Below are 25,155 nucleotides of genomic sequence, written 5' to 3'. Positions count from 1 at the left end.
ACCAGACCATGATGAACCGAGACCATCATTGCGACTCGCAACCAGCTGTTGCGACTCGTAATCTCTGGTTACGACTCGAGATCTCCGTTGCGACTCGAGACCACCGTTGCACGCACACTGTTGGGCCTTCACTGTCATGGGCCCAATCTATTGAGCCCAACGATTTGAATTGTGGACTGTTTGCTATTGGACCGATATACGTTTACTATTTGGGCCGATTGAGAATCTGGACTGTTTTGTTATTGGGCTGCTTATGCTATTGGGCCGGGTATTGTTGGACTTAGACAATTGGATCCTCACATGCTATGTCTTATCTGCTTACGTGCGTACATGTTTGCCATGACTATACGTGATTGCTATATACGTACTATATACGAACCTGACTCGTATAATAACCATGATAGGACGTGAGTGACCATTTACTTGCTACTTATATTCCTTGTGTATCTGCCGAGCAAACCAAGGTGAGTTCACACAGCCAAGGCATGGGATTCCCGGGTTGGGAATTGGGTTGGATATGTTGGATATGGAATGATTACTCGTACTTACGCATATACCAGACTATAGACCATCGTCCTCAGGTTAGTCAGGACACGTTACGTAAAGCCTACGTAACCCAGTATATTTGCCATATGTCTCCCGGGTCGGGAGGACACGTTACGTAAAGCCTACGTAACCCAATACCATCTACTGGCTTCCAGGTCGGAAGGCCACGCTGCGTAAAGCCTACGTAGCCCCCACGCGTACCACTGTCCTCGGGGAAGGGCACGTCACGTAAAGCCTACGTGACCCTGTACGTTTTCCTGTTCTCGGTAAAGAAGAACACATGGTCGGAAGTTAGTCTAGTAGGTACCGTTAATGAGACGCCCTCATTAGCCAAGATAAACATGGGAAGCCCCCACCTTTATTACACACTAGTATGGGAAGCCCCCACTAGCTATACTTATGCATTACATTATGAACTTACTTTCTATGAACTCGCTCAACTAGTTTGTTGATTATTTGCTGCATGCCTTGCAGGACCTTAGGTAAATTATGGAGCTTGCACAAGGAAGGAGCAGGTCGTTGTGGCAGATGGATCATGAACATTATTGAACTTATAACTTTATTTGGGTTTACTTTACATTGCTTCCGCTACTTAAAACAGTATTTGGTTTTGAAACATCAATCATGTCATGGAGACTTACGTTAATTACTTTTATATTAAATGCTATGTTTGATATGATTGATGGCTTGATCCTGGTCAGTCACGCTCCCAAGCGGTGGTATTCCGCGGGTGGATTTTGGGGGTGTGACAGTGTGTGTTGAGAAGATCTTTTTGTAGAATAAAAAAAACAAACCCCCTTCTCCCTGCAGACTGCAGACATTTGGTTCACGTCTTCTCCTGCAGATGCCTGTAGATGTGGTCCGCAGACTGCAGACCTTTTACCTCTTCAAAAACAAACACCACCTTAGTTTTCTTAACTAATATGGGTTTTCTTTCTATCCCTCCCCTACACATACATACATCTATACATAAATATAAATTAAATTTATAGTTTTATATATAACACTCTACTAGATTTCGGTACATTATATACAAATTTACAACTATATCTATATGTACTAAGCCCAATCACGCCAATAGAAAAAAATAACACCAAATCTAAAAGTTAAACCCTAAACCACTAAAAGACAGTTTGCTCATCGCCTTAATGTCTCATGTTGTTACCATAAGTCGATTGTCTCTTGCTCTCAACGTCATTGTTCATGCAATATGATTATCACCTCATCGGCCACAACATTGTTACTCATAAGAAAAATATTGTGCCATGAAATTTGTCTATTTTTAAATACATAAAAATTTGAGACCCAACATTGTCACTATCTTACTCCGCAAATTTAAATCGGGCGACACAGTTTTCAAAATCGCTCGAAGTTCGCCTGAAATATTCACTGCTCGGAAAATGCTCGTTTGATTTAAGGCTCGGTTTTAAATAAGCCGCTCCACTCGGTACGGCTTGTAAACGAGCCAAGCACGAGTGAAGGTCCGCTCGGTTTGACTCAGCTCATGAACAACCCTAAAACTGAGAGCCACGGATCGGGCCTATACATTTATATTGGTTTCGTGTCTTAGGTGGGTTGTCAACGAACGTTCCACTTTCCCACATTACAGAATTTGTAGGTTCTTTGAAGCTTCTTTACTGTAACTATCATCAAATGTTGTACTTTCATTTTCACGTTCTTTGAAGCTTCTTTACTGTAACTATCATCTGATGTTTTACTTTCATTTTCACTTTCCATGAAGTTACCTTTTTCCTTTCTACAACATGGGTTGGGCAATTGATGAAAATGAAAATGAAGATGAAGATGATTAGATTTGGTAAATAGGATTTTGTATTAGATTTATTACTTTAGAGAGAAAGTATAATGTATTTCAAGGCTTAACCTACATTAACATACATGACAAAAAATATAACGTGCGTTATTATCGTAGAACGTGCGTGATTATGTGGTCCCATGCGTGATTATACCCCTGATCCAACGGTTACCATTGTCTCCTACGTAATGTATGATAAGGCTTTTTGTATGTTAACCTTACTCTTACTTTAGATACAACTATATTGAAGGTTTTTTAAGTTTTGATCAGAAATCAAGATTTTTGTTTTGGATGCAATCTCAAGAATCAAAAATAGATAAATTGTTTTGGTATGTGCATCTCTACTACAATATCTTTAGTTCTTGGTGTTGCGTTTGTTATTATCACAGTTTCTTTTAACTTTTGAGTTTGACTTGAAACAAAAATAGAGATATTAATGACACATTACAAATATTTGCTAAGAAGGATACCCATACCTGGTGATTTTTTTCAGACAGCGAAACACCCGTAGTGCTAATTGCATGTGAGAATTAGTAGGTTTATGCATGAATTAACTTAAAATTTTCACCGAATATGATATATCAGGATGCGTGTGTGACAAATAAATTAGTTTACCAACTAATTTTCAATAGCTAGTTATAATTGACAAAACAATTTTATCCTTTTTCCAAAAGTTCAGAACAACGAGGTTTTGATCAATAGGTAAGTTTGCAAGTTTACAACCACTAAGACCAAACTTATTCAATAGCTCCATACAATACTTTCACTGAGACAAGCAAATGCCAAGGTTTGATCTAATAACTTGAATGCCAAGAAAGTATTTTAGAAAACCAAGATCTTTAATCATAAAACTAGATTTTAATAATTGATTTACTTTATTAATTTCATTCATATCATTCCTTTTCATAATAATATCATCCACATAGACCAACAGTACAATAAGAACGAAATTTATGGATTTAACAAACTAGGAATAGTCACTCTTACTTTGTTCGAAGCCAAGTTCGAGCAATGCACCAACCAATTTTTCATTCCACATTCTAAGGGCTTGCTTCAAGCCACACAAGGATTTAATTAGTTTACACACTTTAGGTTTGTTTTGTGAAAAAGTATCATTATGGAAAAAGCATTATTAATATGTTCGAATTGACAAAGGGGCCAATCATTTTCAATAGCTAAGTTAATCACACAATGAACACTAACCATTTTTATTACATGGAAAAAAAATTCATCAAAGCCCACCCCTTCCCTTTGATTGTATCCTTTAGCAACAAGTCTAGCTTTATACCTATAGATTTATATTTTATTTTATACACCTACATACAATCTATTGGTTTTCTTCCTATAAGTAGATCTAAAAATTCTCAGGTGTTATTCTCTTTAGGACCTCCATCTCCTCATTCATAGCATTAACCTAATTAATATCAGACACAGCCTATGTTGGGTTAATTGGGTTTGTTCACGGGTTCTAAACTGGGTTTATCCGATACGGAAAATGGTTCGTTCACTTCTTCCTGATTTAAAGAAACAACTCCAACGTTCACATGATCTCATCCACATGTTTCCCTCTTTAATCGGTCATCCATTACTAGGTCAAACCGAGACCCGTAACCCATCTTTGAAATTTTGAGGTTCAATAGTTTTGTTTAACATAGTGGCAAATCACTATTTTTAATTGATAATTTTTATTAGTTGACCACATTTTTAAGCCGATACTTGACTTTGCCTTCAATGACAAAGGCTTGTAATTTTTTTTTGTAAGGATACGTTTCTAGTTGATTTTCTAACTGGTATTGTTGGCTCATTATTTTCCACATGATAGCTAGTTTCTTCATTAGTACCATTAGTGGTGTCAATCGCACTAGGGTCAATACTGAGGTCATGCCGCTGCCATAAATCAGCCTTATTACCATTGGCCTCGGTGTTGCCACCTAGTGGCTGATCATGACTAGTGATCTCTCTTAGGTTCCCCTCCTCAGTACTAGAATTTTCACCATTAACTCCCTCAGGCTGTGTGGGGATCAAAATGAGTCCAGTGAACACTTATTTACTTCATGCCTTTTTACATCTTTAATTTGGAGTCAAGTGAGCAATTGGTGTGGGGTGCAATCGGTGTTCGCTTTCTCGGTTTGCGACTTACTTCTTGTTAACAAACATGCTAATTTGGGTCGGCTCAAGAGGAAGGTTTTTCAAGGCGTCATTTTGACGGCATGTTGGTGTATATGGAAGGCGAGGAACAAGGCAATATTTTCAAACAAGACGGCAACTATTCAAGAAACCATGGGTCAAATTGGATATCTATGGATTAAAATAGGTTCCCGTTTAAGTCCTTATCTTGGAACGATTGGTGTAGTTTTTCTTTGTAAGTTTTGTCTCGCTAGCTCCTTGCTAGTTGTTTTAATGAAAGTTGCCGTTCAAAAAAAAACTCCCTCAGGCTGACTTTGTTCAAACATATCATAAAAGTTTATAGTATTTAATGAACTATCATTTTGAAAAACAATTTCGTTAAGAAGTTTATTCTCTTTAAAAGGAAACGTAGTTTCATAAAATCTTAGAAAAAAGATTTTTTATCAAGACTCCATAATTTGTGACCTTTTTCTTTCATTTGAGTATCCTATAAAAACACACTTTTCAACACAACTTCCAAACTTATTTGAGTCATTTAAAATAGTGCAATAACATAGACAATCAAGGACTCTAAGGTGTTTAAGAAAAGGTTTAAATCCAAACATTAACTCATATGATGATTTTCCATTTAAGACCAAAGTGGGAGTCCTGTTAATTAGATAACTAGCAGTTAGGATGCAATCAGACCAGAAACTTAGATAAACATTCTTTGAAATAAAAAATATCTAGCAAGATTTAAGAGATGTCTATGTTTTCTTTCAACTATTTCATTTTGTTATGGGGTATAAGCACAAGAGGTTTAATGAAGTATACCATTGGTTCTTAAGAAATCATTTATTTAATTATTTACGAATTTTGTTTAATTATAACTTCTAAACACCTCTGTTGATTTTCCAAATTGCGTTTTTACCAAGTTGTAAAAGTTTTCAAATTATAAAAAACTTTGTCTTTGTGTTTTAGTAAGTATACCTACACAGCTCTCGTATAATCATCCACCATGGTTAAGAAATACTTTTACCCTTCTCTACTTTAAACCCTATATGAACTCCATATACGAATTCTCCAATACATGATGATTTATGATCACTTAGGGTTTTGCATTTGTTACTGGTCATGGATTTGGGCCTGTTCGTTTTACACATTTTGGGCTTCATGCGGATCTATCGAGCAGTTGTGAGAAGGTAGATTCTTGGATACCCGACTCTCGCGCCACTGCGCATATGATCGCCGACTCTTCTATTGTATTTGATGTTGCTCCCTACACCAGCTTTGAGTGAGTCGTTGTCGGCAATGGTATGGCTCTTACTATTTCTCACATTGGCACTGCCTTGCTTCATTTATCTAATCATACTCTTACTCTTAGGTGCTGTTTGTTTTTTCTGAGGTAAAACGTCTGCAGTCTGCGGACCACATCTGTAGACATCTGTAGCAGAAGTGCTGGACCAAATGTCTGCAGTCTGCAAAAAGAAGACTGTTTGTTATTTTACTTCTGCAAACTGCTGAAATAAACTGAAATATAAATAAACTGATTTATTAAACTTAAAAGAGTTTTTCAACATCAAACTTAAATAGTAGTTATACAATACTTAAATAATATTCATAAAAAAGACAATAACATTTTTTAAAGCATTGTATCCGTGCTTTGCATTAACTGCTCAGCAATCTCATCTCGTAACTGATTTATATATTCTCGATCCGATGTAGTACCATGTGCTTCAACCTCGTCTTCACCAGCATTAACGTGCACTTGCCTATTATGCACCGAAACATTGGGTTGATCGTATTCTGTAAACAATTCATCGCTCAAACCCTCTTTCCTTATAAAATTATGTAGCGCGAAACATGCAATGGTAATGTTCCTTTGTGTAACCAATGGAAATGGTGCCATCCTCTTCAAAATAGGGAATCTTGCTTTCAAGACACCAAAAGCACGCTCAATTACGTTCCGAAGTTTTGCATGAGCATGGTTAAATTTCTCTTTATTAGTCAATGCACGTCTTCGGCGAAAATCTCCTAGCCAATACCTCACATTATGATATGGAGCCATAAATCCCCGTATGTGTGCATACGCGGCATCACAAAGATAATACTTGTCTGTAAAGATATACAATTATTTTAGAAAAGTAAACCAAGTGATAAATATCTAAAAGAACATAAACATACCTTGTGGTGGAAACGGGAATGGTGCATCTGGATCTGATAATGTAACACCTCGAAATTTTGAGTCCAATAATGTATTGACACGTGTCTTGAGATTACACGTGGCATTTAATATTTAATAAAGGACTAATATTAACAAACCTTGAAAGTATGTAAATTCGAGGGTTATAAATGTCAAACAAGGGTAAGTATACTGTATAGTAACCCTAAAAGATGCTCGTACCTTAAAACGAATAAATCATGGATCGTACGGAAGCGAAACGCAGAAGAAAGTGAGAGATTACAAGTTGCGGGGGTTAACTGTGTCAACATGTTTAATTATACCTCTGAGTGACCCTTTGACGTACCCGAAGCCTTGTAACAGTATAATACGCTCACTAGAATATAATATATAAATTTCGCGAAGTTCCGTTTTAAAACGAGAAACTTATGACCAAATTCGTACGAGAGGGGTTAAAAGCGTCAACTATATAAATTAAGGCTTTTCGGATAATAAGTAAACTATCCGGGGGCTTAACAACACGGGTAAATAACGCGAGGTCCTTAAATATAATTAACCGAGGGCCATATCGCAAAGTTACCCCTTCAAACCCGAAAGGTCAGGGTATTAATTACCAAAGATCTTCATAATCATTATAAAAGATTCAAAAAGATATTTTTCTTAACCCTTACGGACCGCAAGGGTCATGCCTTACGGACCGTAAGGAAGTGAATGATTAACTGAGATCCGCCACAGGCTTACAGACCGCAAGGCCTGAGCCATACGATCCGTAAGCGACGCCCAGCGACAGAAATATGGCTGTTGGCTCTTTTAAGCGGCAAGACAATTATGGATGGGTTTTCCAGAGGCATGGGCGCCCCCTACTTGACCCATAACACCTTAGGACACCTGCCCATCATCCATGATCACTTGTAGACCAATGTGTGATGATCTAGGAGCTTGTCTTGCACTATAATAGGCATGTTGTGTACATAAGTTTCACCACACCACAAACACTTCTCTTGATCATCTCTGGAGCTCTCAAAGCTTTCTCTTAGCATCCTATTTCGTTTCAAGCTTCTGTAAGTCATTCAAATCCTTTGCGGTTAAGTTTTTCCTAGTTTAATAGCTAAAAATCAAACCGTCGTAACTACGGTTTGACTTCAAGATAAATCCTTAATGGCTCAGTCGCTTGTCGAATCAAAAGTGGTTATGTGTTGGTATTTATGTGGGTAATAAACCTCTGAAAGGGTTCCCCATGATCACCACTCTAACTAGTTCAAATGTCGAGTCAAACGTGTACTTAAAAAGTCAACAGAAAGCTATTTTTGCGATTTATGCATAATCTGTAATATAAACGATATGCAACCTGTTTAGACACTCATAAAACATGATAATAAATATATAAACTTGTTTACGCTCGTTTGATTCGGCCATTTGCTATATAAACCCGGTTCGGAACCGAATGTCGCGAAAGTTTGACTTTTGCTTTGACTTCAGTTCTGACCCGTTTTAGTACAATGTAGATATGCCTTAGGACTCTCTTAGGACCAGGTCACGGGATGGTATCACCCTCTGTGACCGGTTCGTTGTTTATCCGAGTCTTTTACGCATTTCCGTTAATTACTTAAAAGTTGACCGTAACGCCCTTTGTAAAATAAAACGAGTATTTCGGACACGTGAAAGGACCATAACCTTGCTTACTAAATTCTAAGCATGTCCCGAAAGTTTCACGCCAATCCGAGGTCTAGAATGGGAGTTATGCTAAATAGCGCATTTATAAGAAACTTTTGTAATAAACGGCGCAATTAGCATAACGCCTACCTAAACCAAGATTCCGTCACCAAAACTCTTACCCACTGTATTAAAATAATATTTTGGGATTTTTAAAGATTTTTAATTAATTTTAACCTGCTCATAACCTGCGGTTATGGCTACGGTTCGGTAAATACCGAATATGCCCTTTTCGGCCAAAACTTGAGTTCTACAAGGTCTTTTGACCCGATTCCAGTTACTACTGATTTTAATTAATAAATAAGATATTTTGGACTTATCAAACTGATCGGGAAACTCAGGTTTCCTGTAGAACTCAGAAATCCTTTTTAAAAGTCTTTAAAATAACCGGAAAACCCCTACGGGGCGTATATTGAACTAAAACTCGTTACGGGCATTATGGAAGGTATCCTACTGATACCACAACCTCTTTAAAGTATATTGACTTAGGAAAACAGTGTAGGACTCCTACGGTTACCCGTTGCTCCTATCGCGCGCACGGTTCGGCTTATGTAACTAGTTTACATAAATTGGTCGATACGGGTCAAACCATATCGTTTCGACCCCAAAATCCAGAGTGTGAATATTAAACCCATATAAAACAAGTCTCCGAACTTGTTGGGTCAGAATCACATTCCATTCTCGGTTTTCGCCTTTCACGCGATTAAACCATATCTATCCCTCGAAACTAACCGGTCTAGGCTACGGCTAATATAAAGACCCGTTAGGATTCTAATAGGTTATTTTAAAACCTTCGTTCCAGAATAAGGAGCCCCAGTAAAAGATATCAGTGACTTAATTGATTAAGGAATATACATTGCAAAGGTAAATACTTTTAACTTATTTTCCCTTATACGGGCTTGGGTTACGGTATATAAAATACCGCTTGATTGAGCATCAAATAATTCCATCGTTTAGGTGGTTAATTGAATAGTTTGATTGGCTCATTTAAACAGTCTTGTTACTTAAAAGCCTTTGGGGGGTTAATGACCATGTCCCGGATATCCTTGGCATCATTCGAAGAAATGGCCACGACCTTGACTCTCGGGTGTAGGCGTACACCCGGTATGATGTCTATACTATTAAAAGACGTAGCCGATGGTTTACCCGCCTCGGTTTTACGCAAATGTGGTGTGTCTATTGATCTTTAACCCGGCACGATCCGGGCTACTGAACGCAAAGAAGGAACATGTAATTCGTTCACAAGATTATAATTTTAAATAATTCTCCCAAGTTAAACAAACATGTTTATGCCACGTGCATCTAAACCAATTTTCAATCATTTACACAATGAGTCAGTTGATCGTATTTACCAGTGTAAACTGACGTATTTTCCAAAAAGATTTAGTGCAGGTACTACACGTAATTGGCTGGCATTAGCTCCATAGCATCATTAAGAAGTCTCGCAAGCTTGATGTCTTAGCTGTTGAACGACATTTTATTTTATTTTGATCCATCCTGTGGATACTATTCAACTACTTGTGATACATTTGATATTACAGTAAATGGTTGAATTATATTTATCTTTATTGCTTCCGCTGTGCATTTAAATATTGTGGTTTGACTATATTGTTGCCAACTACGTCACGGTAATCCCCCACCGGGCCCACCGGTGATACACGTGGAAATCGGGGTGTGACAGATAATGCCTCTGATAATATTCTTGCATCATGTGCTACACCTTCCCAGTCGGCCACGACGAACGTAAAAATCATGTTGAAGTCACAAATTGCTAATATGTTTTGATAACAATCTCCTTTTCCTCTTCCTTTATATAAATCTTGTTTACTAATAGGGACAACAACATGTATTAAAGTTTCATCTAGTGCACCAACCGCTCCTTTAAAAACCCGTCATAGTCGCTTGTTATGTCCCGGTATGTTTGGATTAGGATTGAAAGAAGTTGGTACTATCATTTCTTTGGCAAAAAGCATCATTTTATCCAACACTTCATAAAAATATTTATGAATTGTTTGCTTTGAGTGTTGAAATCTACGCTTGATAACTACATATCGTTGATTATGACCGATTATCATCAAAAACATAGCCATCTTCTCCTCAACCGATACATTTTTACTATCCTCTAACGAATGATTTACTCTAAAATGTGCACATAGTTGGACAAATGATTCACGAGACATACGTAGAAGATCAATGCATTGTTTGGGATTTCCTGTCAATAACTCTAACGTGTATTTATGTCCTGTCATACGCGAATCATTGTCTCACACTCGTTTTAAACCTCTCTTCCAAAAAAACCGGACATACAAGTACTTAAGAATAACGAGAAGTAATTTCTTATTATAATCCATTATGAACCTGTTTTAGCAATTATAAACAACCAAAAGCATAAGCATAAACCAAAGGATACAAACATCAACCAAAAGCATACAATGTCAAACATAAAAACATACAATGTCTAAAACATAAACGAAAAGCATACAATGTCAAACATAAATCAAAAGCATAAAATGTCTCAAACATAAACAAAAGCAATCAATCTCTCAAACATAAACCTAGCAGTCGTGTTAAGCATATAAGGTCTTCACTACTTTATCAGGCCTAAACTTTTTACAGTCATTCCGATCCACCCTCTTAAGACCTCGGGAATTTCTGGCAATGCCATCCACGCCTCTCTCATGTCAGAGGACACCCCAAAAATGTGAAAAGCAGCTAAGAATATAGGATCTACCGGGTCTAACCCAACCAACTTTAACTTCTCAGAACACTCACAAACTGTTGGCCCTTCTTTGCCTTTAATCAAAACTTGTAGAGCCTTCTGCATATCACGTGCTAAATCATCATGGTTAATAGATGATTTTGAGGTTTTGGCCCTTTTGTTTGGATTAGGCTCATAAGTGGGCTCGGAAGTGGGCTCGGAAGTAGGCTCAGAAGTGGGCTCTTGAGTAGGCTCTGGAGTAGGCTCAGAAGTGCCGGCATCATCTTGTGTGTCATGATAATGGGTGTCCATAATCATAAGCGATTGGACACGATAACAAGAAGATCCAACCCCGGATGTTGTTTGGGTTGAGGTCCACTTGCAATTTAAAGTGGCAGAATTTCCATCAAACAATTCTGCACAAAGTTCTGGAAAAGGCAATGGAACTGTCTTCAATGATGCAGCCTTCGGATGCCCCTAAACCCAAAGTAAAAAAAATATTGTTATATACTTTTTTTTAGAATTATATTTAAAATTTATATAAATGAACATACCTTCTTAAATTCTTCTCATTCCTCGTTCGTTAAGCTAAAAGTATTTGTTTGAGGGTTGTATATGTTGCCGGTTTTGTTTTTCAAATACACCCAACCTACGTATTTGGCTTTTAGATTATCATATGCATTCTTCATTTGTTTTTGTGTTAAATCCAAGCCAAACTTTTCCTTAAGAACTTTTCCTAATTTATTCCACGAGTCTTTATGCAAACTCAAGCCTTTTCTACCCACCGTGTGTATCTCTTCAATGCAAGTCTCTAATAAGCATTTTAGATGGTCGTTTGACCATTGTTGTTTCTCTCCCATTTCTACTAATCATGTCAATCAAAACATAAGCTAAGCGAACCGAAAGCGAATATATTTGTTATAATAACTTCAGCCAATATATTAGCAAGAACAAATCACACATTTGTTATAATAAATTCAGCAAATATTCAGATCTTGGCTGAATTTATACATTTTGTTACGAAAACTTTCATACAAAAATTATACATTTGTTATAATAACTTCAGCCAATATATTAGCAAGAACAAATCACACATTTGTTATAATAAATTCAGCAAATAAATTCAGATCTTGTTATAATAACTTGGCTGAATAAATTCAGATCTTGTTAGCAAGAACAAATCACACATTTGTTATAATAAATTCGGCAAATAAATTCAGATCTTGTTATAATAACTTGGCTGAATAAATTCAGATCTTGTTAGCAAGAACAAATCACACATTACTTATAATAAATTCAGATCTTGATACCTTTAGATTGGAGGATGAGTGGAGATACAAGGGGAACGACTGCGGTGGTGCTCGGCTCGGTGGTGCTCGGCTCTGTGGTGCTCGGCTCTGTGGTGCTCGGCTCGGTGGTGCTCGGCGGTGGTGCTCGGCGTGAGGTGGAGGAGCAGGGGAGGTCGGCGGCGTGAGGTGGAGGAGTAGGGGAGGTCGCGTGAATGGAGAAGGGATAGGGTTTCTTGAGTTGTGTCTTTGGAAGAGGAGAAGAGATATTGTGAAGAGATAAATCAACATCTGCCCGAGTAAGAGTTTATGAAGTGCTTTTTTAATGAATTGTCTTCTGAAAAACAAACAAGCTTCAGAGCCCTATGTCTGCGCGTGGTCTGCTTGGTGAAGACAAAAGAGGTTCTGAAGCTCTTTTAACAAAAAACAAACAGCACCTTAGAGATGTTCTTGTGGTTCCTGGCTTAGCCAATAACCTTTTATCGATCATGCAGTTCGTGATTGATCATCCTATAGTTGTTGTTTTCTCGTATCTAGGTATGTCAATTCAGACTCTTGAGGGACAGCTCCTCCATCACACACGTCGTAGCCCACATCATCTATACTCACTTGTTATTTTCACTTATGTTTCTCGTGAGACTTGGCATTCTCGTTTGGGCCAGACTGATGATGTTTTGTCTAGATGTTCGTTTTCACATCCGAGAAACAAAATCCAACACACACATTATACTGCTTGTAGTGTTTCAAAATTGACTATTATACATTAGTTGTATCCAATTCTACTTCGCCTTTACAACATACAAAATTCGCATACACACATATACAAACAATATTATGCAAACACTCAATCCGTATACATGCTTAATTGATATGCTTATTATGATCCCATGCTTGACATTTCATGCTTATTAATACATCATTAACCTTGTAAGCCTCCTTAACATGTATAGCGTTATAGGATTAGTACACCGCCCGTTTGCGGTCATTGTTAAGTTAAACTTTACGGTCTTGTTTACTCCTCTAAGAAGATTACGCTCACGGTCTTATTCACTTCAGTGATAAGATTATTCTAGTGGACACTTTGGATTGATGTTTAATTATGCATGCTAGTATGTAACATGATTAGTATACTTTAACATGTGGATTTTAGAACCAGTCTTTTATATGCTATGTAGACAAAACTAGTATGCTCACCGACGTTATTTGTGTTGACAGATACTTATTACATGTTGTAGGAAACGTATGATGTTGCCACAAGAAAACTATTAGGGCATAGGTTTTATTAACTATGGATCATGTATCCTGAAGTGTCGCCTGGATCAATTATCCTTAGCGGATGGTGTAGGGACTCAGAGGATCAAGGATCCTTATCATTACTTATGATTTCTAACAATTGTTCTCTATGTTTTCGAATTTTCATTTGCAGGTTACCAACGTAGTGGACTGAGTCTTAGTTGGAATCTCGGGCATAATTTGTTCAAGATGCTGCACGTGCTAATTCCACTAATGGTCATGGGGGCTTGAACGTGGTCTTCCAAGAAAGTCAGACTGGGTTAGATGATAACTGAGTGTTCTTTGGAATTTTCATATTATGCAAACCGGGTATTTTGATGAATAATCTTGATTAAGATTGTTCAAGAATTTGATTTTCTTTTTTAATATGTTGTGAAGTTAGCATAGTCTCTCTTGACCTAACGGTCAAACTAAAGGAGGGACTCAAATTGTAGCGAATTCCATACAACAGAAACTTAGGACATGAAATTTTCATTTTGGGGACTCAAGTTGACTCCGTTCCTAAAGCATAGGGACGCAAATTGCATTTTACTCTAAAATAATAACGGTAGATGGTGTGATAGCGGGAAACTATCGGGAGGGTGCGCTGAGACACCGACTCAGCTTTTACAGTACGTTTCCGAGAACCTAAGGCGGACGAATTCAAAAGGGTTAGATAACCATTATCTGTTATTTTGTGTATTTGGTTTGAGCCAAATTCATGTTTGTGCACCGAATAACCAACATGGTTTCAGTCTAAAGCGAGTATGTAATTGGTTCGACTTTAAACGGTTTCGCTTAAGTTCGCTTTCCGGAATATTCAGTTTCAACCAACTTAATGAACGCCTCTACCATTCATCAATCTGCTATAAATTTTTGGTAATGAACTTTCATGGACCAGATATAATGTTAGGTGAGCGTGGAGGTGCATAGAAAAACATATGGGTTGGAACCTAAACGCGTTTTCAAACCCAAGCCGAATCCATTTTGAAATCGGGTTTGTTGAAACCGGTTTTCCCAATCTGAACCATATGGTTGACATCGGTTTGCAACTCCTCTTTTTCAAACCGGTTTCTCAAAACTGAACTAGTTTAAACCCAATTTCAAATTTTGATGGTATCAAACCAACTGAGCATTTTTTTCATCAAAACCGGTTCCAACGCATAGTAGTTTGGCCAAAACCGGTGTTGAACATCTTTAACCGAACCCAAACTACTTTAAAGATGTCCAAACCGAGTTAACAATGGGCTTTGCTTTTTCTTCACGAAAGGCCATATTCTTCCTTCCAAAGAACGGGCTTCCTTCAACCAGAGCCTTGCTATTGGGCCAGAATCACAGACCAAGAGTTGCAGCAAACTTTTCTAGAAAAAAAAGTTGATGTTATGTTTTAGAATATTTAATTTAAACCAAACATTCTCGTAACTAACTTATATAAAAACACTAGGTTAAAAACTTGTGAATTACGCATGTCAAAAAATAAAATATTAAATAGTTAGTGATAAAGAGTTGGAAATTATAAAACAGATATTTTGAAATGAGATATAACTAAATTACCTATAATTAGAATGTTATAAGCGTAAAAAGAGAAAATCATCAAGTGCCTCCTAAACAACTATCGGTTATCTATTATAGGTAATTTGTTAGGCTAAAGGGCCTTCTTTTCAGTCCGGCCAATACACTTAAATCCTCATGGACGGCTCTGGATCCACAACCAGTGGCGGACCCAGGATTTTTTTCTAATGGGGTCCAGTTTTTTCGATACTTGGATTTTTTACACCCAAACGATAGGATTTTCGGGTCGGTCGTCGTTTGGGTCGGGTCGGGGTGATTTATTGAGCTTGGAACCTTTAAAAAAAGATAAATAAATAACAAAACAACACATGTCTAAGCACAAAGGCATAAATTGAGTAAATTTTCATTCATTTTAACATTTTAAAGTGTATTTTAACAAAAAATCGGCTGGTATTAGACTTGAACCCATGACCTCTTTGTTAGCAAACAAGGGATTAACCACCACAACAACTTTGCTTTTGATACTATGGGGTCCAACTAAATATTTTTATGGGGTCCGTACAAAAATTAATAAACCGAATCTACTAATTTTTTAAAAAAGATTGGGGTCCGTGGACCCCGACCCACTCAACGTGGGTCCGCCCCTGTCCACAACCATGCAATGTTATAGATATCGCGTCTATCATTTTACATGTACGTTTAATAAGGGTGGAGATACAATAGGAAGTTTATTTGGCTAGGAAGGATAGGAAGTGATCTTGACCATCCATTAAGTTAATCAAGGGCTAAGATTAAATCAGGGAAATTGAAAGTAAGAAAAGAGGCGTGTGAGTTTGTTCAAGGGCATTCTAGTCAATCCAAGCCAATAGTTTCTCTCTCCTCCAATTCCCCCCATTTTTTAAACGTTAATAACTCTTTCATACGACATTATTTTTTTATAAAAATTGCACCAAAAAAAACGAGCGTTTTTTTATCTTTAAAACGTGTATACTATTGCAATATTTTAAAAAATAAATTTTAAACCCAGTTGCGTAAAACGCAATAGAAAAACCACCAGTTACGTAAAACGCAATGAAAAAAAAACCTAAAAAATGACATTTTTCTAAAACGCAATGCACCAAAAACACAAAGAAATGACTTATTTGTAAAACGCAATGGCCAGAAAACACATAGAAATGTCTTATTTGTAAAACGCAATGGCAAGAAAACACATAAAAATGTGTTTTACCTAAAACGCAATTCACCAAAAACACAAAGAAATGACTTATTTGTAAAACGCAATGGCCAGAATACACTTAAAATGTTTGTTTTCTAAAACGCAATGGCCAGAAAACACATAAAAAAGTGTTTTACCTAAAACGCAATGCACCAAAAACACAAAGAAATGTCTTATATGTAAAACGCAATGGTCAGAAAACACTTAAAAATAACTCATTTCTAAAACGCAATGGACACATAAAACTGTCTGTCACTGTGAACTGTCTGAATTGTCAGAAAACACTTAAAAATGACTCATTTCTAAAACACTTAAAATGGCTCTGCCCCTTGGACCCCGCCAGGGGCTGCCGCCCCTGGGACCCCGCTACCGGGGGCTGCCGCCCCCGGACCCTCGCAAAGATCGTAAAACGCAATGACTAAATCAAAAACCCATATCGTGAAAATGAAATTAAAGAATTTCTTACATAGATCGAAGCCGATTTCTTCATCAATTGACGAAATTTGAATGATAGAAACACTTATCAACGCTCGAATCAAACGAATCGAGTGATTATCTCCAAAATTACCGGAAAAAACGAGATTTTTTTATGAAATTAAACTGGGTTTTCTTCAAAAAAAAAAGCTGAAGAACACGTTGATCGGGTTCTGAATCATTGATTGGTGATGAAAATCGCACTATAATGTAGTGATTATTGAGATAGAAAGTGAAGAAATAGTTGAAGATGGTGGGTTTTGAAAATGGTGGGTTTTTGAATTTACTGGGTTTTGAAAAAGGAAGAAGAAGGAGTTAGATTGACTAAAATACCCTTTCTCTTTATTTTAAAATTTGCCACATGTAATAATCCTATGGCTTCCTATCCTTTCTAGCGAAAATTAACTTCCTATTTGATTTTTTCCCTGTTTAGTAAATATTTTTTTTATTGTAAACAGTTTTTTTACATTTATATTTATATATTTAACTTTTTGTATTTTACATTTATGTTTAGTAAATATTTTTGTGTCATGTGATTAAAAATTGTTAACATTGTTTCTATTATTAAATTGGATTGTTTTTTAATAACTTTTCGTTAGCTTTTCTAAAAGTTCCAAATACACACTTTTGTTTTTTTTTTTTTTCCACATTCCGATATAATTTTTGTTGATGATGAAGTTGTAATCAAAGTATATATATTTCTCTCACAAACGGCTTTCGTAATTCGCACATCCTTAGATCGGTAACTTTGGAGGATTATAATTACGCACTTCGACTACCTAGCGACGATGAAAAGTAGATGCTTATTTTCATTTTACATTTATGTTTAGTAAAATAAAGTACCTTTCATAAGGGCCAAATGATAATACTCACGTAGCCATTATTATTTGTTAGTCGGTGTCTTAGAGTGTGAACCAAATTCAGATTTTTTGGCACCGAAGTCCGAATATGTAATTTGGTTTGGTTTGGTTTAGTTTTAAACGGTTCCTATCCAGATCAAATTTTGGTTTAATCAATTTAAACCCGAATGTTGAACACCTCTACCGACCATCAATCCGCTAAAAGTTTTTCAGTAAGAAACTTTTATGGACCAAATATTGTACTTGGTGAAAGTACAGGGGTTAAAGATGTCCAAAGAGACTTAACTATTAGCTGGGCTTTTTCTTCACCAAAGCACGCAAGAAAAATGGGCTTTTTCGTCAGCAACAGCCTAGGGGCTATTGGCCCAGAATTACAGAACAAGAGTTGCAGACATGCAGCGGACTTTTATAAAATTGTAAAGTGTTGTAGTTTAGAACGACACCAAATAATCTCGTAAATCATTCATATAAAACCTATTAGAGTACAGGGGGCGTAGCGTTAATTTAATGTGATGGCCATATATATCGCGTGGAAAATCACAAATTCCCACCGCCACCTCCAAGTATAACGCGTGATACAATCACGGTTTCCGATTTCGTTATTTTTTTAACGGCGTGATGGTTTTTTTTTGTGAGGGTAATTGTTGGTTGGGGGAAAATTGTTGGGTGGTGGTGAGTGATGACCACCGCCACTAAAAAAGGTTGTGAGTGATGGAAAAATGGTTGCTGACATGGCGAAACATGATTGGATATTGTGAGTGATGGAATTCTATCACTAGTGACCACCCTCACCCCCCTTAGAACACTTTTTAAATTATTATTGTGTGAACATGTTTTTTTAATCCGCCACTCCAGACATAGCTGAAATAAGACTATCCCCCGAGCATAATCTCTTAACCCGCAAGGTAACTCTGGTTGCACAATCACGGTTGTAGACGATGAGCCTCAAGTAGAGGTGTACATATCTGTTTTTTTTTTTTTTTTTTTTTTTTTTGAAAAATTGGTTCGATTAATAGTCATTAGTCAAAATGGTCAAAATCAGTTGGCCAATAACCAGTTCAGTTAATAAGCGGTTCAAAGATGTCTAGTACTCTAACCGTCCAAACCAAATATATTACAAACCAACCCGGTTAACAGAAATAACAAATAAATGACCAGTTTTTTTAATAATATTTTCTTTATAGAAAAAAAAAAAAGCCCGATTATATTACCGGCTTATCTTCTTTATAACACGTTAAGGAACCAGTTTTTTTTAATGGTTCCACTACTAGAAAATCCTAAAACGGTTCCTAACCTACAAGTTCTTATAGGTTCATAACCGGTTCCTCCAAAACCAATTACAACATGGTTTCGGTTTTAGTTTTTGAAACCTTTTTTTTTTGCACCCTACAATAACGTTATCGGGTCTAGATGGGATTTGAAAAGTCAAGTTGACTAACGTGTTCAACGGTACAAGAAAAGAAAACTGATTCTAATATATAAATAAGGGTAAATTACACTTTTCGTCCTTTATTTTTGTATCGGATTGCAATGGATGCCCTTTAACTTTAATAATTACAGTCACAATCATTTATTTGTAAAGCTCATTACCCCCCTACAATAACGCTATCGGGTCTAGATGGGATTTGAAAAGTCAAGTTGACTAACGTGTTCGACGGTACAAGAAAAGAAAATTGATTCTAATATATAAATAAGGGTAAATTACACTTTTCGTCCTTTATGTTTGTACCGGATTACAATGGATGCTCTTTAACTTCAATAATTACAGTTATAATCTATTATTTGTAAAACTCATTGCACCCTACAATAACGTTAGCGGGTCTAGATGGGATTTGAAAAGTCAAGTTGACTAACGTTATCGGGTCAAGTTGACTAACGTGTTCAACGGTACAAGAAAAGAAAACTAATTCTAATATATAAATAAACATTTGGCATCATCATATGTCCAAAACCAACCAAAACACTTATATCTACAAACAAAACATATTCAACTTCCCTACGTTGAACAAAACATCACATCTTCCACCTTCTATCATCCCACTTCAAATAAAAGAGGAAGCAAACAAAAACAAAATAATCAAAAATTAAAAATTAAAAAAAAAAGAAAATAATAATCTTTATATCAACATTCAAAACCCTTCTACACTCGACCGTCGAGCCGAAGCCGACGATCTCCGGCTCTCTTGACGGTCCACAACTCCGTCCATCGTAAGATTCGATGCACAGTTTCGTGGCGGCAAGGAAGGGGGCAACACCGGCAGCCTTGGTGGAGGCGGGGGTGAGTAACTCGATCGTGGAGCGGGGTAAATAATCCCGTTTAAGCTTAACGACTTCGCCATGTGTTTCCGGCTGATTGTACCCGGTTCTTGTAACGGAAACCGACACGAGAATTTTATATCTTGTATGATTTTGAGGTGTTCGACTATTGTTCGCATTGTTGGTCTTTCGGATGGGTCTTTTTGGAGGCATCTTTGAGCTATGTCCGCCATTGTTCTGGCGGCCCTGGCGGCGTACCGACCTTTTAGTTGCGGATCCATGATTAGCGATAGTCGACTATCGTCTGTTAAGAACGGTCGGCTCCATTTTATTAGATTTCTTTCCTCTTTCGGGTGCCGGCTGTCGAGGTTTTTTCTACCTGTAAGTAACTCTAGAAGCACGATACCGAAACTCCATACGTTGCTTTTAGGGGTTAATAACCCCCTCTCGAGTGTCTCAACCGAAAGATTCGCCATTGCCTGAATAAAAACACTTTTAATAATTAATATATTATATTATTACTGAAATAGTAATATTTGTATTCATATTTGACACACTACTACTAGTTATTTCTACATAAATAAAAATGGATAGAACGCGTTTTGGGTCAGCGTAACTCAACCCATACCAAAACCAACACATTAGCGACCGAGTACCGACCCTTCTTGAAATAATATAATTTAGTAATTTTATATGACTCGACAACTATTTATAGCATAGTTGTCAATAGCGGTCGCTATAGCAAATAGCATAACATATATAGGTCGAAGGTCACTACAGGGCATGTAGCCATAAATAGCGGGATTTCAGTTATTTTTTAAATTTTTTAAAATATAAATAGTGATTAAATATAGCTATAACATAGCTGGATTTTAGGTTTTTGTTAAATATACATGTAAAAGTGCGTATATACCAAGGTATTTTGATATAATATACATATAAAAAATTAAAAAAAAAAAAACTCTAGTGTATCGCTATTCGCTGTGTAGCATACAGGTACCTTATCGCTATTTGTCGCTATTCGCCACTAACAACTATGATCTATAGGAAAAGGTTAAAACTTGAAGAACTTACAGGTGAACTTTCTGGAATGTCGGTCTCAGGAATGTGAGTCATGCAACCATATCCCGAAAGCTTTGCACTAAAATCTTTATCGATTTGTATATTAGCGGTTGAAAATTCATGAAACATTGCCTGCAAAGAAGAAAGCATTTAACAAACAACACTTCGACGATATTTCAGGATTTAACATTGCGCGATGAAACAGTAGAACACTTTGACTACCTGAAACGGGCCTTCCTCGTGCAAAAACGTGAGTCCTTGAGCGGCACAAAGTGCAACTTTCATTCTAGCATTCCAGTCGATAGGTGGGCCGTCGGTTCTCCCATACAAAAGACGGTCTAAACTTCCGTGAAAAAGCCTCTCGTATACCAGCATTCTTTTATCAGATCCCTCACGCGCATGAAAGCCGATTAGTTTACAAAGATACGGGTGTTGTAGTGATGCAAGGGTGTTTACTTCGCTAATGAATTCCTTCAAACCCTGAATAACGATTTTAGAATTTTTGAGTAACTTCGAAAGGATTGGCGGTTAAAGTAGGTTCCGTTTAGTCGGTCCTATCTATTAGACTATGGGCCCACTGGCTCAGTTAGGTTCTAGGGTTACTCGTAATCTATACAAACTATTATTACCTGAGATGAAGGATGAAGACTTGTAACGGTAGCTTGAAGATTTTTACTGCTAGAAACGTCTTCCCCGAACGAAGCTCTATACATAACAGACGAAAGACCTTCCGACACGCACGTCTGAGGCGAAAAATAATGGCAGGCGGCTGCAAGTTCTTCAAATGAGAAATTTTTAAGCGTTCCAGATGAAGTTAACGAGGCAGGAACCGTTGGCGGTAGGTGGTTTCCGGATGGCGGCAATGGCAGCGGACCGGAAACGTTTTGTGGCGGCAGCAGCGGCCCACTCCCGCTGCCGACTTTAAAGCTTCCCATTGTTTTCAAATTGGCCGTGGTGTGTGGTGCCGGTAGCGGTAGTGGCTGTGGGACTGGCGGTACACCACCTCCTCCTCCACCTCCGACACTACCGTCGTATTCGGCTGAGAGGGTATCTTGCTCTGCTGCATCTAACGTTGACGGGGCTGATAATGCGCGCATACGGCTCGTGATTACTGAATGGCTCGGTTGAAGCGGTTTGACCCGCGTTCGAAAGCTTGGTGGTGCTGATTGCAGGGCTCGGGTTTGGGTGATTGGTTCGGGTAATGTGGTTGGTGTCGGGTCTTGTGGGTTGACCCGTTTTACATGAATACTCGGGCTTGACTTTTTCTTTTTGCCTTTTAGTACCGTTAAACATCCCATTGTCTTTAAGTTTATGAATTTGGTCCTGTATACCTACAAATTGAAAATTAGAAACAAAATGCATCACAAAGCATGAAATCGAATCGTTTTTTTTCTGCTATAAGAAAGTCTAACTTTGACTTTTGGTGGTCAAATGACTTAAAACCTAACTTCAAAGTTAACCATTGTTTCTTTATTGTAAACTAAAACCTAATGACCGTATTAAACTACAACATCTCACAAAAAAAAACTATGAGAATTCTAATTTATCGGAGCCAACGAATACTTTGAAATGCCATATATTGAAAGTCTACATTTGACTTTTAAACAGTCAAACAAGTTATGTTGTAACATCAAAATTCGATACGAATTGCTTTCTGGCAGACTAAAAACTGACCAACACATTAAATTACAACAATCCAATACCAAAATAAATGCATGAAACATCCATGTGGAAAGAAATTTGAAATTCAAATAGTCAAATAGTCAAATAGTCAAAATTTGACTGTTCTTCAACTCTTCAAGGCCAATATGAGTATCAATGAAATTTATAAGATGTCATACTTTTCAATTCAAACAGTGATCCCAGTGATCCAAGATAACAAATCACAAAAGGGTTAACAACAATGTGAAGTTACCAAATTGCCCTTCAAAATCAAGAAATATCAAGAACCCTAGGAACAGAAAAGTGCAACACTTTTCAAGATTTAGTAAAGTTTAAAAAAATCCAAACCATTTCCTAAAACATGCCTGACAATCACCATATGAAATCAAACCCAAATTTGAAAATTAAAAAACAACAAAAAATAATTAAAAAAACAACTGAATATGTTTTTTTAGAAAACAAGCAGATAATCTCATAATCAACATCATAGACCAAAAATTGAAATTATTAAATAAATTAAACCATAGAGATTAAAATTTGTAATTTTTATCATAAACCCAGATTCAAAATACCCATTTGAACAAATTAATAGCCAATAAAAAAAATAAATTAATAGTTAGCAGAAACAAATTCAAAAATCAAGATCTAACACATGCGATGAACAAGAACTAACCTGGTAAAAAAGATGAAATTTTTCCTGTTGATTGTTGCAAATTCTTGATCTTTCTGGTCTTAAACACCACAAGGAACAAAACCCAGAAATCTTTTTGCAAGATTTGTATAAATTGAAGAGAATTTGAGAGATTTGTGAAGAACAAACCCTAGAAATATTGAAAAGGGGTCAAAAATGGGAAGAGGGGGGGTGGGTGGAGATCTTTGAAGATAGGGAAAGTTTGGGGAAAGATTCAAGAGTTGGAGTACTGTGCACTTACCAAGCAGATGTGTATGTGTGAGAGAGAGAGAGAGAGAAAGTTTCAGTAGTCAAACCAATCAAAGGAAAGATGTCATTATTGTGATCACTTTGTATACAACATAAATGGATTTATTCATGTGATTTGACTGTTTTGCCCTTGGTACTTCAATACCGGTAAAGAAAGAGATATGTTCTTGTTTTTCTAATTTGACATGTTTGCCCTTTCAAGTGCAAAAGATTTCTTTGATTTCATTTTTTATTTGGGTTGGTAGGATATCAATTTATTGGTAGAGGATCCTTTAAAAAGTGCTTAAAGTGTGAGAAGTGTATTATAACACTATATATAATACTATATAACACCATATAAACACCGTATAACAATATGTAACACCATATAATACCATATAACACTATGTAACACTATATATCATTATATAACAAATATAACACTATAGGTTGTCTGATAGCATGTCTATCATAGATGTATAGTGTTATATTTGTTATATAATGGTATATAGTGTTACATAGTGTTATATGGTATTATATGGTGTTACATATTGTTATACGGTGTTTATATGGTGTTATATAATATTATATATAGTGTTATAATACACTTCTCACACTTTGAGCACTTTTTACACTATCCTTACCCTCAATTTATTTTCGTTTTTTCCTACATACAGTTTAATTTCATATATATATATATATATATATATATATATATATATATATATATATATATAGAGAGAGAGAGAGAGAGAGAGGGAATGATCCGTTAGAAACCACTCTTTATTGCGAGAAGCATTGTGAACACAACAAAAAATAACTTAAAAAAATCTAAAAACCACTGAAAAAAATTTTATTTTTAATATTTTAAAAAAATCGCTATATTTCATCACTAAAAAAACCAAAAAAAAAAATTCGAGTAACAATTATTCATGCATATATGCATATGTATCATTTCTTTGACAAATTCCGTAATACATTACTAATATTAGACAATTGCACTTTCATTTACACTACCATTCATAATACACTACTTTTTACATTAACAAAATTAGAAATGCACATGTGCATCTATATGTATGAACATGTTATAACGTGTTTTGGTACACTAGTTTGAATACACTTTCCCTTTCATCTATCATACCATCCATAATACACTACCATTACCTCCTACCATCCGTAATACAATACCATTACCTCATACCATCCATAATACAATACTATTACCAATATTTCACTTTATTACATGTCCGTCAACACCATTTATACCATCCAAACAACATATTACATCATAAAGTGACAAATATAATCAAACAATCAACCACTAGATATCACAAAAAAAAAACATGTATATGGGCCTACCTCATCATTTAAAATCACAAACTTTTTGTACCAAAAATGTTATATCATGGTTATATATAATGATGCACATATGCATTTTTAATATTGATAATGTAAAAAGTAGTGTATTACGGATGGTAGTGTAAATGAAAGTGCATTTGTCTACTACGGATAACATATTACGGAATTTGTCAAATAAATGATACATGTGCACATGTGCATCGATAATTATTACTC

The 25,155-nt window shown here is 36.4% G+C and overlaps 2 protein-coding genes across 2 annotated transcripts; both read right to left on the bottom strand.

Annotated features, from left to right (window-relative positions):
• Window positions 1–6,107: 6,107 nt before the first annotated feature.
• LOC118487249 lies at window positions 6,108–11,918 on the bottom strand. Its single transcript, XM_035983917.1, has 7 exons — window positions 11,712–11,918; window positions 10,975–11,535; window positions 10,814–10,818; window positions 10,668–10,718; window positions 10,047–10,187; window positions 6,650–6,690; window positions 6,108–6,580 (listed from the first exon to the last, which is right to left on the bottom strand). Exons 1-7 carry the CDS (start codon window positions 11,916–11,918, stop codon window positions 6,108–6,110), a joined length of 1,479 nt encoding a protein of 492 aa, XP_035839810.1.
• Window positions 11,919–19,568: 7,650 nt separating this feature from the next.
• LOC110909865 (probable serine/threonine-protein kinase PBL1) lies at window positions 19,569–23,640 on the bottom strand. The gene is made up of 5 exons (XM_022154605.2): window positions 23,332–23,640; window positions 21,626–22,327; window positions 21,219–21,476; window positions 21,009–21,128; window positions 19,569–20,413 (listed from the first exon to the last, which is right to left on the bottom strand). The coding sequence occupies exons 2-5, from the start codon at window positions 22,292–22,294 to the stop codon at window positions 19,808–19,810; spliced, it is 1,653 nt and encodes a 550-aa protein (XP_022010297.1). The 5' UTR covers window positions 22,295–22,327; window positions 23,332–23,640; the 3' UTR covers window positions 19,569–19,807.
• Between the last annotated feature and the right edge of the window lie 1,515 nt (window positions 23,641–25,155).

Source organism: Helianthus annuus, chromosome 15, assembly GCF_002127325.2.
Source record: "Helianthus annuus cultivar XRQ/B chromosome 15, HanXRQr2.0-SUNRISE, whole genome shotgun sequence".
Taxonomy (NCBI): domain Eukaryota; kingdom Viridiplantae; phylum Streptophyta; class Magnoliopsida; order Asterales; family Asteraceae; genus Helianthus; species Helianthus annuus.
Note: the sequence above shows the minus strand (reverse complement) of the source record. Positions and strands in the feature narration are given on the sequence as shown.

What these genes read in the sequence shown, in the direction of transcription:
- LOC118487249 (XM_035983917.1), bottom strand. Translation starts at nt 11,918, where the DNA reads ATGGGAGAGAAACAACAATGGTCAAACGACCATCTAAAATGCTTATTA. An exon ending in ATAATCTAAAAGCCAAATAC is followed by an intron (nt 11,536 to 11,711) that starts GTAGGTTGGGTG and finishes CTTTGGGTTTAG; the next exon opens with GGGCATCCGAAGGCTGCATC. An exon ending in CTCGTTATTCTTAAGTACTT is followed by an intron (nt 10,188 to 10,667) that starts GTATGTCCGGTT and finishes TGTCCCTATTAG; the next exon opens with TAAACAAGATTTATATAAAG.
- LOC110909865 (XM_022154605.2), bottom strand. Translation starts at nt 22,294, where the DNA reads ATGGGATGTTTAACGGTACTAAAAGGCAAAAAGAAAAAGTCAAGCCCG. An exon ending in GTCTTCATCCTTCATCTCAG is followed by an intron (nt 21,477 to 21,625) that starts GTAATAATAGTT and finishes ATCGTTATTCAG; the next exon opens with GGTTTGAAGGAATTCATTAG. An exon ending in ACGAGGAAGGCCCGTTTCAG is followed by an intron (nt 21,129 to 21,218) that starts GTAGTCAAAGTG and finishes TCTTCTTTGCAG; the next exon opens with GCAATGTTTCATGAATTTTC.